Consider the following 16,140-nt stretch of genomic DNA (forward strand, 5'->3'; position numbering starts at 1 on the left):
ATATTTATATCCATTATCAACGTTTCAGCAATACAAATCCTATCATCATGGCTAAGAGCAGAGAAAATGAAATTCCATACATCAGGAGTAAGACTTACATGAAGCACAATAGCAAACGATTATTTTAAGAGAAAGGAGTACATCAGTGAGCTTCAAACTTAACTTAAAAGCAAAATGACAAGCCATGAAACAAAATTATCAAGCATATCTATATTAAATTTTATGGGGGAAAAACTGAATAGTAACAAAAAAAAAACCACAAGTGGACTTCTGAGAAAATTATGCCATTCACTATTGATGGTACCTTTTTCTTCTATCTTTGTGAAGAGTGTAGTTTTCCAAGAATTCTACTCAATGTTTATTCTCGTTACTAATCAGTTTTTCCCTAAAAGTTAGAGTTAATATGTTTGGTCTCGCTCCGATTGTATGGATTTTCCTTTTCTTTGCTCCTACCCCTAATGATGGGATTCATATTACTGGAATGTTGGTAATGGAAATAGATTTATAACTAGAAACGATGGAGTTTTGCAGGCCATGTTGTTACTTTTTATATATATATATATATATATATATATATATATATATATATATATATATATATAGTATATATATATATATATATATATATATATATATATATATATATATACTGTATGTCTATATATATGTGTGAGTATGTATGTATACTGTATATATAGATATATATATTGCTCACAATGCGTATCAAGTACCTGGTTATTACACAACTAATCTCAAGATTCAAAATATACCTCACTTCAGCCAGATACCTGAACTCATAACATTAATTATTACGACTGAGTAATTTAAAGGTAACAGTGATCCCTTAGAAAAACCTATTTAATACTTTAAAAATCAAACTAAGTCTATCAGAATATGAGGTATCAGAAATTAAACTAGAAATATTCTAGAGTAGAAGGGCATCACTCCATCAAAAACTCTAACTGTTTCCTGGTCTTAATTCACTTTAGCAAAAACTAAAGAACAAAACATAAGTTATACTTTGCCCTTATGCACACACAATCAATCCTATTCACTGGTGATCAATAAATGAAACACTGTTTTTCTAAAAATGTTAAATACAAAAATTTATTTTCAAATTCAAAGTTTATAATTAGAATTCACAATTAATTAGAATTCACAATCTGAAAAATTTATTATTACTTGAAAATAACACAACACTTGTTAATTCTTGAATTAGATTATGAACAAAACTAATTCACAAAAACTTTATAGTGAATTTAAATTAATCAAGCAAAATTTAAACTATCAAGAATTACTCAAGATTTAAAAGAAAACTTAATAAATGAAATCAATAAATGTTAAATTACGTATGCAATGTTAAATTATACTAAAAATATTTAAAATGCTATGTAAATAAATGTTACATCACAAACACAAAAATGTGAAAATATAAAGAGATTGTAAAAGAAAACACACAAAATACACATAAGATTTATCAATAATGATTTCACTTGGTAAAAAATTTCCTAACTTATCATACCATGGTATTAATAAGTAAAATTCACGTTACCTTACACAAAATGTGAAAACCTCTGCAAATCACTTTACTAAATTCAGATCTCAAAAGTTAATGTTAAAATGTGACCGGATCTCAAAGTTAATACAATGTTAATCACTATTTCTAAGAACGAGAGAGAGAGAGAGGGTACCAATTCAACTGGTCTCAGATATCAGAATGAAACAAATTTAGAATTCAGTAACATGAAACAATTACATGATGTCATTAAAGCATTTTGGGTACGAGATACAAAAGGGAAGTTCTAGAAGCAGGAGGTGACGTCATAAAGGTTTTGGGTGCGAGATACAATGGAGAAGTTTCTAGAAGGAAAATGACGTCATCCCAGCAAAACGTTTTGAACGCAGTCTACAAACATGACGTAATTGATCAGACACGTATTCTTTCTCTCAAAGTGGCGTACGTGACTCGAACAATGCATGTAAATAACATGAAATCTCTTGTCTTGAGCCCCGTATGACGAATCGGCATTTGTTTTCAAACCTGTCATCACTAACCTAAAACAAACTCTCTCTTATCTTAACTGATGACAATTGAAATGAAACAAGTCCTGGTGGACACACACGTGTTCACATACTACGCTTTTATCAAGAAAGATATTCGTTCCAAACTACGTTACTATTAAATTGTATTATAATTCTAAATTACGCTATCAAGTTATCATTAGTTTTGAGATCTGATGCCAAATCTAAATATGATACTTCAACAATCATTATCATTACACATAACACATGAAAAAGTAAATATGTCAAAATTATAGGAGGATATACGTATTACAAGGCAACATCATGAATTATATATATTATATATATATATATATATATATATATATATATATATATATATATATATATATATATATATATATATATATATATATATATGTGTGTGTATGTGTCTGTGAGTGTATATATATATTTATCCATGTATTATGATCTAGTGACACAGAAATTCAAAGTAACATTAAAACGTCTCTTCATCATCTGAGCAATAATAAGTATTTGTATCATCACATAGAGAAAAGAATATAGTTCCATAATTTTATGATAAAATGATAGGAACTCTGTGTACTGTAACTGTACAGTCTAAACTTGTGTGAAATCGTTATAATAAGAACTGGTAGGATGCATGAGGAACCACTACAAAAGAAAAACCGACTGATTGATGATTTTGGAGTTGTGAATTGTTTTCGTAATCTACAGATAAATAGGATTCTACGCCTAGCATAACAATATGCTTTGAATTAACAAGAACAAATCTTTATTTCAAATATTTAAAATCTACTAATTAAAACCCTAGAGAAAACGCTCCTTTGAGTGGTTATTCCTTCTAAGATTACCTTCTTGTAATCGTCCTTGTGCGTGTCTCCATTCCCTCAGTGCAATAGTAAAATATCAATCAAGGTACAACTGGACTAGACGCACCAATTTCATCAATAATGAAATCAGTACTGCAAATAAGACGGGTGAATTAGTAATAAGAAAATTAAAATGTCAGGATGAAAACCACATAAAAAAATCACTTATGCTTTGCCAGTTGATGGCATATGGTACGATCTCATGGAAGATATGAAAGAATTAAACAAGATTAAACTTAGAGAGGATATATACTTCTTTTGACTCATATAAAAGTGACACTCAAATATCATCCACTTTCACCTACTGTCATTTTATTACAGAAAACGGGAACATATGGCAAATGTCATGTGCAGAATTCCATGTTTATTACAGAACTTAGCTTTGTCAGTAGCACTATGGCAGTTTTGCAAAAATTCCGATAATGTCACAGAATCCAAGTCCCCGCCTCAGGAGCATTACGTGACCCTACAATCGAACCTCCAAAGTAGATCAGCATTTGCTAAATACCTAACTTGTTCGTAGCGTGCTAATATTTATCCGCATCATTTTAGTTAAATTTGTTACAATACCCCTAAAATTAACATAAAAGGTGTGCATCCAACAAATGTATTTTACTGCAGCAGGTAACTATGGCAACATATTGCAAGAAACAAAAACATATAGAGATGCGAACATCAATAAAAGATAAAAAATAATAAAACTAAAGACATTCCAAATTATGTCATATTGTAAAAGAGAGAGAGAGAGAGAGAGAGGGAGAGAGAGAGAGAGAAAGAGAGAGAGAGAGAGAGAGAGCACAACAAAATAAGAAGTGAGGAAAAAACATAAAGATAAATTAAAGCACGAAGGACGGATAGAGAATTCAGGATATATATATATATATATATATATATATATATATATATATATATATATGCGTTTATAGATATATATATATATATATATGTTGATTTGTTATACTCTATCATATATTTATCACATTCTTTACCGAAGTAATATATTTCATATACAATCAGAAAGCTACAAACGTCCTTTAATATCCAAATTCACTCTACCTCGAGGAAATAATATTTTTCATATAATATTTACCCGAAGGGAATTTTAAGGTGATAATAAGTCCACCGTCCCGTGGGATCGAATGACGACGGGCGGTCGGGACTGCACTGGTGGCGCACTAACAAATCAGCCACAAAGAGAGTATAGTGAATAACATCTCGTAACTCACCCGTCGAATCACGGTGATGTGATGATAGTCATAATATGGCTACATGAAGCAAACGCACTACACGGTGCATGGCAGAGGTAGGTGGATGTCGTCTCAAACGCAAAGCACACCAGGTTCGACAGGTGGTTGGCGGGAGATGTTATTCACTTATGTACCTCTCTTGTGGCCGGAAGTTCGACCAGTGCGTCACTGTAATCACGATTTCTCGTCGTCGCTGAATTCGATCCCGCAGACGATGAACTTATTATCAACTTAAATCCCCTTCGATAACATATAATATATTTCAGTATTACATTTTTGTTATGCTGCGTTGCATAACTTTGCTTGTTTTTAATTCGCTGCTGGTGATTTCAATGAACACAGACCGTGTAGGATGTTCCTGAAAAGGAATAAAATTAAGCTATAAAGCACTCATCGTGTTAGTTTTCATTACCTTCAGTATCATGTATCATGCTTCCGTATGACCAATGAAATAGGTCTGAGATGGACTCTATTCCCATTTACTCCATGTATTTTAATCATGAAATAGTAGATGGGTTCTTTATTCCATGATTCGATAAACATAATTTGTTACTGACGGGGAATCAGGACTACAGTGACATCTTTAAAAATTTAATGCCACAAGAGAGGCCTGATTCTAGTATGTCTGTCTTCTGGGTTGTTTAGTCGCACGTAAATGATATTACGACTATTTATCACATCACCGTATTCATACAATCAGAGCTACAAACGTCTCTTAATATTCAATTGCTCGAGTAATATATTACATATACAGCCGAAGGGGAGAGGTGATACAGTTCATCGCCTTCTTCGAATTCACACGACCACGGAATCAGACTACAGTGACACCCTAACCAGTCACGGCCACAAGAGAGGTAGTCCTGATTCCCGTCCGTCGCTGGTCTGATCCCACGGACGGTGTGTGGACTTATTATCACCTAAATTCCCTTCGGTAACATATAGAAAATATATTACTGGAGTGTAGAGTGAATTGGATATTAAAGGACGTTTGTAGCTTTCTTGATTGTATATGAATCACGGTGATGATAAATAGTCATATTATGGCTACGTGCGACAAACGCACTACACGGGCCAACATGGCAGAGGTGGTGGATATCGTTTCCAAACGCAAAACACCTGAGTTCGACGGGTGGGCTGGATGGGAGATGGTATTCATTTATACCTCTCTTGTGGGCCGACTGGTTAGGTGTCACTGTAGTCCTGATTCCCCGTCCGTCGCTGGTTCGATCCCACGGACGGTGGACTTATTATCACCTAAAATTCCTTCGGTAACATATATGAAAATATATTACTCCGGGCAGAGTGGAATTGATATTGGACGTTTGTAGCTTTCTGATTGTATATGAATCACGGTGATGTGATAAATAGTCATAATATGGCTACGTGCGACAAACGCACTACACGCCAACATGGCAGAGGTGGGTGGATATCGTCTCCAAACGCAAAACACCTGAGTTCGACGGGTGGGCTGATGGGGAGATGGTATTCATTTATACCTCTTGTGGCCGACTGGTTAGGGTGTCACTGTAGTCCTGATTCTCTGGCCCCGTCGCTGGTTCGATCCCCACGGACGGTGGACTTATTATCACCTAAAATTCCTTCGGTAACATATATGAAAATATATTACTTCCGAGGTAGAGTGAATTGATATTATTAGGACGTTTGTAGCTTTCGATTGTATATGAATCACGGTGATGTGATAAATAGTCATATTATGGCTACGTATGCGACAAACGCACTACACGCCAACATGGCAGAGGTGGGTGGATATCGCCTCCAAACGCGAAAAACACCTGAGTTCGACGGGTGGGCTGACGGGAGATGGTATTCATTTATACCTCTGTGGCCGACTGGTTAGGGTGTCACTGTAGTCCTGATTCCCGTCCGTCGCTGGTTCGATCCCACGGGACGGTGGACTTATTATCACCCTAAAATTCCCCTTCGGTAACATATATGAAAATATATTACTTCCGAGGTAGAGTGAATTGGATATTAAAGGACGTTTGTAGCTTTCTGATTGTATATGAATCACGGTGATGTGATAAATAGTCATAATATGGCCACGCGCGACAAACGCACTACACGGCCAACATGGCAGAGGTGGGTGGATATCGTCTCCAAACGCAAACACCTGAGTTCGACGGGTGGGCTGATGGGAGATGGTATTCATTTATACCTCTTTGTGGCCGACTGGTTAGGTGTCACTGAAGTCCTGATTCCCCGTCCGTCGCTGGTTCGATCCCACGGGACGGTGGACTTATTATCACCTAAAAATTCCCCTTCGGTAACATATATGAAAATATATTACTTCTGGAGGTAGAGTGAATTGATATTAAAGGACGTTTGTAGCTTTCTGATTGTATATGAATCACGGTGATGTGATAAATAGTCATAATATGGCTACGCGTGCGACAAACGCACTACACGGCCAACATGGCAGAGGTGGGTGGATATCGTCTCCAAAACGCAAAACACCTGAGTTCGACGGGTGGGCTGATGGAGATGGTATTCATTTATACCTCTTGTGGCCGACTGGTTAGGGTGTCACTGTAGTCCTGATTCCCCGTCCGTCGCTGGTTCGATCCCACGGGACGGTGGACTTATTATCACCTTAAAATTCCTTCGTAACATATATGAAAATATATTACTGGAGGTAGAGTGGATATTGATATTAAAGGACGTTTGTAGCTTTCTGATTATATATATATATATATATATATATATATATATATATATATATATATATATATATATATATATATATATATATGTATATATATATATATATATATATATATATATATATATATATATATATATATATATATATATATATATATATTCAGAGAGAGACAGACAGACAGACAGACAGCGAGAGCTGATTCATATGTCACATGCTGTTCCTTAACTTGCTGTGTCGGCAACTTAATAATTTTGTCATTTTGCTTCAAACAATCATTATCCATATCAAACTTTACCTTAATAAAACCTTCTTAAAGAAAACTAACTGAAAGAAAAAGGGTGAATTGTCGAAACAGCCGTTGGAGTTTGTGATAATATATATAAATTTAATTGTACTTCTGGCATCGTTAACAGTGGACGAAAGGCAAGCATACAGTAGTATGTTTTACATACACACACAAACGCATACATAAATGATAATCTTAGGCATAGTGTCAACTGTATGCAAAAAAGCAACAATGCAAAGGTTTAGTCAAGAGATCACTGGGCAGCCTGAAAGTAACTTCTTAAATTGCTGTATGTTTACAGGTGACCAGATCCTTGTTCTGAACCAAAACAGATGCTGGTCGCTTGAAGAAGGAAGAGCACTGAGAAAAACCTGACAGGAGGTCTCTATGGCTGAAACTTTTATAGTTCTACTAAGCAGCAGCAGGCAAAAGACAAGGAACACTTTCAGCTGATTTGGACAAAGGAAGGATAAACAATGCTGAACCTAATGAGAACTAGGAGAAATTTTGTTGTATGAACAGTTCACATTGGAGAGGATGAGAGGACTAAAGTGAGTTGCCCCACTTGCTATGTTGCCTTGGAAAATTCACCCATGTCATTTAGATAGTTATCATATGAGGGATGATCTTGAGGTCCAGTGAAATAAGATTCTACCCTCTTCTGGTCTTCCTAACACTGTATGTAGGAGGAAGAGGAAAAATGCTGCTCCAAGAGATGTGTAGGAACTACAGGGAATATGAGAAGTATGTCGACAGTGTGAGTGAGACCTCTCTGACCTGATGAGTATTAAGAAAAAACTTTTAAAGGAAACCACGGAACTGGTAACTTCTTGTTGACTAGATCAATCCAAAGCACAATCAGAGTATGGCCAAGATGATGTTCAATAACATGGCTGGCATTATGGTGTAACAGCAGATGTCATAGTGCACAGGCCACAAAGGCAGAAACATAGAGCTTGAGGGAGTAGCCTCTTCTGTCTCTGTACATTACCTTGTACAAGGTATGGATTAGGAAACAATTCTACAATTATCTTAGAAGAATCCATGGCCAGAATTCAAGTTGTAGCTTAGTCCAATAGAACAGTTAGTGGGAACAAGAGAATGAATAAGTTATCTGGCATCATAACAATAACTGTAAAATAAAATAAGTGGGGAATGGGAACATAACTTGACAGAGGATGGAGCACAATGAAAAGTAAGGAGGGAAATGGTCTATATCTCCTAGTCCTTGAGAGATTATGGGATAATGATACAAGGATACCTACAAAGATGGGAACCTGGTACAACTCTGAAGTCCATATGAAAACAAATGATGAGAAGTGGGGAAGCAGCATATGATAGACATGAAGCAGCAAGGCAAGGATAACTGCAGAGGAAGAAACCTGAGTAGTTTAAGATCTGTGAAAATACTTTCTCTTTCAGGGCTTTAGACTTATTCTTTATGAGAAAAATCTTGAATTTAAATTTGGGAAAATTTAGGAAAGGGTAGTAATGTGTAAGAACAAACAGGGATACTATGCATTAGTGCCCATCATCATCTTTCTTAAGCAGCTTTTGAATGAATGCTTATTTTCCAAAGTCAACATGGCCAAGACTGATGCCTAGTCACATGAACTACCCACTGATACCAACTACATTGGAACAAATCTCATGAGGATATACGGTATATCAACATGAGCAATAAATTTTTTAATGGCAGTGGTGAGGAGAATCAGACCCATACATAAAACTAATCAACAAAACTGGAAGATCATGGTATCCTGATGCACTGTGAATAGAGCTAACTTCTTACACTGCAGGATGGGGTGAAGGAAACGACTAGAGGTATCTCAAAACCCATGGTCTACAAGATCTTTTCATAGGAACTTATCTGATCACCAACTTTGAAATACAGTGTAAAGCAGTGACTTCTAGTAAATCACATCAATACTTTGTATTCAAAGCCTTAAAATTTCAGTAAAAAATCTCATTTCAAAATATAATTCACATATCTATAGCAGAGAAAATAGGCAATTATTTCTTGAAGATACCATTACAGAAAGAACTTACCTAAATAGCTATATTTATCGACAGGAGAATCATTTTCTGTAACAGGTCCAAAGTACTGAGTCTTATCTTTCATTAGGAAATTATCTGAAATATTTGATGTGTGCACTGTGCCTCGCCAGGTGTAAGGCCCTGGTACACCTAATACAGCTTCGTCCTCTAATAACAGTCCACTAGTGCCAGCTTGACAAAATCCATATTGCTGATGGCCCTGGAGAAAAAATTAATATTCTGTGATAATACTGTATACATAGTAACTACGACAATATTAGTATGAGTAATGATTTTATAAATATATATAAGCAGTATGAGGTAATTTTCGTTATACAAATTGAAAACAAAACGCTGGAAAAAACAAAACAAACTTTTAATTTTGCTGAGACACCTCAACTGTAAAAAGTCATAACTTAAAAATAAAATAAAATTTGTAGCTGCAAATCTTTCCAGTTTACATCTGCCTAGTTCAATAGTCAGTTGCTCTCCAAGGCCTTTAACAAGCGGAAAAACACATCAACTGGCATATATCCTTTTTGGGTGTTGCTCTGGTAGTAAATGTGTGATATAAACTGTTCCTGTGTTGTCCAAACTTACTGAAACCGTGCAGGACTGTGAGTTTAGCACTTTTATTCGATCAAGTGATAAGACTACAATACAAAATGAAGTTTGTTTTTAAAAAAATCTGCTCTGATGTAACCTTACCAGTTTACATCTGCCTAAATAGGTACAGCATTTAGGTAAGATGGCCTCCATATTATAAGAGAATTTAAACCAAAGGGTTGGGGTAGCAGACCTCTTAAGTGATGAAGAAATCATACTATAAACAAAGCATAGACCCTACCATGGCCTGTTGCAAACAGAGGTCAGTTGCAGAATGACCTGTCTTAGACAAAAGAGGTCTAAGTTTGGCCTAATAGGCCCAAGCCAAAGGGTCCAAAAGATTTACATTATCGTGCACAAGCTAAAAATCATGATATCATTTGGCTCAGAGACCCTGATGAAAAACAATTTCTTATGGACAAAGACAGAAGAGGAGGCTGCAGGTCTAGACTTCCATGACCTTAAATTTTAGGTTGGAACATTGAGAATCAAACAAGCCTTCCTGAGATACTGTTACCTGCCAGAAAGGATAAAACTTCAAGATTTCAAGTGGATTTAGACAATATTTTGAATATTCCATTAATTACTAATCCTCATATATTTTAGGGCAAGCACAACAGAAACTGCATCCCAGAGCCACTGTAAAGATAAGTAAAAGGCCTAGCAACCAAAAATATACATGAATACGAAGCCAATGATGAAAGTTGGGCCTTCCTCAAATGGGTGCACATCAATACCTGACTCTAGAATACAAAAAATATTTGTGCTCAGATACAGACAGCTTCCTTGGCATAGAGATGTAGGAATTTTCCTCTTAGATTTGGGATTGAAGAGGTATATTGCCATAACCTTAATAACAGGACACCTGAGTCTTCAATCAGCAATGTTGGGAAGTGTGCCTGCTTGCTCTGCAGTAACAATGATTCTCTTGGTTGTGACTTCACCTTTGACAAGGCATCACCAAACCTGCCCCAGGTTCCTTGGATGAGAAGGATCAGTTTTGAACAGGAATGGCAAAGGGGAGTTATACAGTATGTTTCCCTAGCTCAGAAGTGATTCTGGAGTGCTAATTTTGCCAAAACCAACATGAATTGCTATGGCAACTAAACCATCCATAAGACATAAAGGCAGCTAAAAAATATGAGTGTCACCTGGACCAGGGATCAAGACCCCAAAGATATATGATATATATAAATTTTTAAAAAATTGAAAAAACTGCCCTCTGATGGTTGGCAATGTTGCAGCCTCAGAAAATGTTGGTAACACTGCTTACACTCAGGCCTAAGAAAGGGTTTTTGGTGGTGGGGAGGCCTTGAGAAGTTTCAAGACTGGGTGCCATGGGAGAGGAGGGGGTTAGTGTGGAGAGGGAGAGAACAATAACAGCATAAAGTACAGTAATACTTTTCTATTCTATTTCAAGCTACAGTATTCTTGTTTATATTTTTGCTGTATTTTCTCATTTTTACTTTTTCAAACAAAAGATTAACGCGCAATTGTGTGTGTAGAGTACGTGTACACACTCGTTCCATGCCATTAGTGAAGTTGCTACAACCTGTGTGATTTTGTCTTCCCTACATATGAAATTCACCTTGTAAATATTTTTAGTGATTAGAGATGAAATATCAAGAGCGATAACATATTCTCTTGTGCACTGTTGTAATGATGTGTGATAATCATACTGAAAATCAACTAAACTTGTACTGAAATACAGTACAGTAAATCAAACAAAAAATGATAACCAGTATGCTTGCAGTACATGAACACACACTCATCCGATGACTTCATTGAATTCCTGATTTTAGTTCTGTGTTTTATGTTTGTGATACAATAATTCATATTTCATTAAGGATATCTACAGTACTGATATATGGTATATAGACAGTCTCAGGTTACAACAGGCTCGGCTTAGGCGTTCTGAGTTTCACGGCATTCTTCAAATATATTCATCATAAAATAATTTTTTGAGTCTAGCATGTTCAGGTTCTGGCGACAAGCGCTGATCCGACCGGAACAAATATGGCTCCAGAATGGCAGAATGGTCAAATTTTGGAGGTTTTTGTTGAAAAAACTCAATAAATGCAGGATACATTGTTTCAAGAAACCAAAAAATTAAAAGTAAGGTTTTACGTCACGATTTTTGGCGGTATTTCAGGCGATGCCAGTCAGCGCCCGATCAACGAAATATACATCCAAAATGGCAGAATGGTCAAATTTGGAGATTTCTTTATGGAAAAACTCAATAAATCCAGGATTCGTTGCTTTCAAGACACAAGGATAAAGTAAAGTTTTCTTACGATTTTTAAACCGGTATTTCCAGATGGCGTAATCCAAAACAGAAAGTATGCATTCAAGCCAGCAGAATGGTCAATATTTGGAGTTTTATGAAAAACTCAATAATAAAAATGTAGGATCCGTTGTTTTCCAAGACACCCAGGATTAAAAATGCAAAGTTTTCTTCTGATTCTCGGCGGTATTTCAGGCGACACCGATCCAAGCCCAGTATGCGTAAACAGGCAAGAATAGTCAATATTTGGAGGTTTTTTTCTGAAAACTCAATAATAAAGATGCAAGTTACGTTGTTTTCGAACGCAAAAGGATTAAAAGTAAGGTTTTCTTACACATCTACGACAGTATTATTGGATGGCAATTAATGCATGACGATGAAAGAAAATTCACGATGCGTGGATTTTTCGCCAAACAATATTCACTAATTACTGATTTTATTTTATTTTCATGACTATATTGCATTTTTATGATAAAAATGATTACTAATTTTTAAATAATAATATTTAGGTAACCACAGCAAAGTATCGATAAAATTTTAAATTAAAATCCTGTGAAATCACAAAACTGCTTACCAATATAATCACTTCATTCAACCTCTCTCTCTCTCCCTGAATAATTCACAAATAATTTCACTTTTGAGATTTAAGTAATGCCAGCCACCCATCTCTCTCACTCTCTCTCTCTCTCTCTCTCTCTTTCAAGTTCCTCGCTAGGTGACGGGTTCGTTCTCCTTCTGCACTCTGTTGTGTCGCGAGTTCGAATCTCCGACGGCCAGTGAAGAACAGAGAATTTGTTTCTAGTGATAGAAATTCATTTCTACCGCTATAATGTGGTTGGATTCACAATAAGCTGTAGGTCCCGTTGCTAGGTAACCAACTGGTTCTTAGCCATGTAAAATAAATCTAATCGCCGGGCCAGCCTAGGAAACTGTTAATCAGCTCAGTGGTCTGAATTAAACTAAGATATACTTATTTTGCTCTCTCTTCCCCCAAATAATTCCAATTTGAGATTTAAGTAAAGGCCAACTGCCCATATGTCTCTCTCTCTCTCTCTCTCTCTCTCTCTCTCTCTCTCCTGTACTACATATATTCTTCAGAAGAAATATGGATTACTGTATATAAACAAATATACTAAGAATTCTGCATCATTGGATTTGTATTACACTTTTTTTATTGTGGGCGTGAGCTTCATGACGACACGGTATTGGCTCGGTGATTAGAAGTAGCCAATAATGAGGAAGCGTAGCAACCCACTCTCTCCATGACGATGCAGCTATTGGCGGAAGGACTGAAAGCGCCAATAACAACTTTAACAACCTCCTCTCCTCTCTCTCTCTCCTTGCGACATGCTATTGGCAGGAAGGGTGGGATTTTAACCAACTACAAAGCATGCCTCAGGACTTTGCATACACTAAAAAGGAGGGTGGTGATATTTTTCTCTCTCTCTCTGATACTGAAGAGAGAAAAGAATGATAACACAAATTTTTAACAAATTAGATGGTGAGGTCTAATCACATTTACATGATAAATAAATGACTTACCTAATAATAAGTATAATTTTCAATAATAATATTAAATAATAATAATAATATACTGTAATTACAACAATTATGCATTTTAAAGTAAATTATTTCAATTTTAAACAAAGAGAGAGATATCTTACCCTGTCTCACACCCTGTCTTTTGCCCAAAGCTCTGAAGCTATGGGGAGGGTGGAACTGTCAAAAATGTCAAATTACTTGACATTTCTGACCAAGGGTAGAAGATCAATTTTTCCCTTCTTCTCTCTCTCTCTCTCTCTCATCAAAGGGTAGAATGAGAAATGGATAGATATATAAATAGATACTTAGTTCAGCCCTTCTCTCTCTCTCATTCTCTTAGGAACTGCTAATTTGAGTCTCTTTACATATGCACACTGTTTGTGTGTGTGTTCATAGTGTTTTAAAAATGCGTAGTAAAGGTAGTAGTACATCTTTGGAAGACAAAAAACATTTTTTTGTTGTTGTCAGTCAGAGTAACAAGAAATGGATTAAAGAGATAAACCTCTCTCTCTCTCTCTAACAAGAAATGGATTAAAGAGATAAACCTCTCTCTCTCTCTCTCTCTCTCTTTTGCCCGTACCAGCACAAGAATGGCTGAATGTAAGTCGTAGTGGTAATTTTCTCTCTCTCTCTCTCTCTCTTTGGCTGGAGAAGGGTACTAACATTTATGATGACTTTGAAATGATATTAATAATATAATTTCAAAGATTAATACATTAGTAATAGGATAATAATTTAAGCCATATTTTTTGTAGGATGATACTTTAAGTACAGTAAACCCACCGTATTCGCGGGGGATGTGTACCCCCCCCTGCGAATAGCTAAAACCCGCAAATACTTAGAAACATTCTAAAAACATTTAGAACTGCCTATTTTGATAGTTCAAACAGACACAAAACAAACTAAAAATGCTTATACAGGTATTATCCTACTTACGATGGGGTTAGGTTCCAAAAAAAACCATCGTTTGTTGGAAAAAACGTAAGAAATACCAAAACATATCTCGAACATAGCCTAGCCTACACTAGGGTATTAGGTACCATGTATGCAGTACATACATGGTAGCCTAGCCTACACTATAAAGTATACTCTATACATACACGGTATAGTAATTACTAATATCAGCTAATTCTGGATGTTCATGCAAAGTGACTTAAATGATAATTCAATTGCAAAGAAATTGAATAACAAGAATTAGCTTAGCCTACACTATGGTACATTGTATACATACATATATGGTAGCATAGCCTACATTATACTGTACTCTATATTCACATATCGTATTATACAAACGTCAACATAACGAATATGCATCTTATAAAATGTTATGCCTTAATTCACTGTATCCAATAACATTGTATATATTCTTATATTGCTTTTGTATTATAAATTGCAGTCATAACGATCAATGTTTTAGTTTGGAAATCGTTTATGCTGCATTTATTTCGCCGTATTTAATACAGTTCAGAGCGCTTTTCTTGCTTCTAGTTAGCGTAAATGAATCTCTAGATAATTTATTTATATGGGGCAGGGTTATTTTAGTTTCTGTGAATTGTTTTCAAGTTAGACATTGCTGTTCTATCCCAGACAGAAGAAGAGAATTCAACCATCCTCCTTCCTCTGAGCTGTGACTTCACGTGCCAATTTTATAATCAGTCTACTGTGAAGATTTTTTTACCTAACATTTGTTAGGTACCTATTGTAAGACAAGGACTTCATCTATCCAACATACTAGTCCATATAGAAAATGTGGTTAGCTTGCTCCAAGCTGAGGCCATTTGAATCTGTTGAAACAGTTTTAAATTTTTTATATATTTTCTGAAATTAGAGCTGCCTTGCTAATTACAACAATCATCACTGTCAAGACCCTTGCTTTATGGTTTTGGAATTGATTCTAATATAGAAAGTGTTAATTCCCCTTCTTCAGCGTTTTGCACTAAAGGTCCAGCTCACGGTACGCCATTACCTGGTCCTGAATACGGTTCTTGGACTCTGTCATCCCTCAAATCTGTGGGCCCAGTACAACTACAGTACAACTCATATGCTCCAAAAGGCAGTCTTCTTGGTTGGTTGGCATCAGGAGCCTAGATTACCATACTGGGCTCTCTTAGACAGGGATAACATTTCATCACCCATACACCTAGTTGTCATTTACTGTTGTCTCCTGGCCTATCATTCCTGGGCAAGAATGAGGACCTTTGAGGGAAAAACCCTTTTTTTTTCCTGATAAGGGAACTTAGTATTTTGGCTAAAATATTATGCCCAGTTCAAGCACTCACAGTTTACTTATATGTTACAGAAAACATCCCAGATGGTCCTATTTTTCCTACACCATGCTAATAAAACCACTTTCTCTACATGGGCTGAGGAATTATTTTATTTTCCCTTGTTAAAAGACAAACCCTCACTTCTTTTCCTAAGTCGCATGTCATCCAGAGGTGAAGTCGTCAATAACTTTCTTGAATGTTTCCTTCAAAGAAATTAAGAGTGCAAGGGGTGGTTATAAGGTAGAATTCCTGAAACACGGAAGGTGCAATAAT

General features: G+C 35.9%; 1 protein-coding gene across 1 annotated transcript in view; it reads left to right on the forward strand.

The window, feature by feature from the left end:
- LOC136841916 (mucin-3B-like) overlaps nt 1-15,688 on the forward strand; it is a 52,395-nt gene extending 36,707 nt beyond the window's left edge. The window contains exon 10 of the mRNA XM_067109336.1: nt 15,528-15,688. Within this exon, the coding sequence (XP_066965437.1) occupies nt 15,528-15,688 (161 nt within the window). The remainder of the gene's footprint in view (nt 1-15,527) is intronic.
- The last annotated feature ends 452 nt before the right edge of the window (nt 15,689-16,140 follow it).

Source organism: Macrobrachium rosenbergii, chromosome 9 (assembly GCF_040412425.1).
Source record: "Macrobrachium rosenbergii isolate ZJJX-2024 chromosome 9, ASM4041242v1, whole genome shotgun sequence".
Classification (NCBI taxonomy): Eukaryota; Metazoa; Arthropoda; class Malacostraca; order Decapoda; family Palaemonidae; genus Macrobrachium; species Macrobrachium rosenbergii.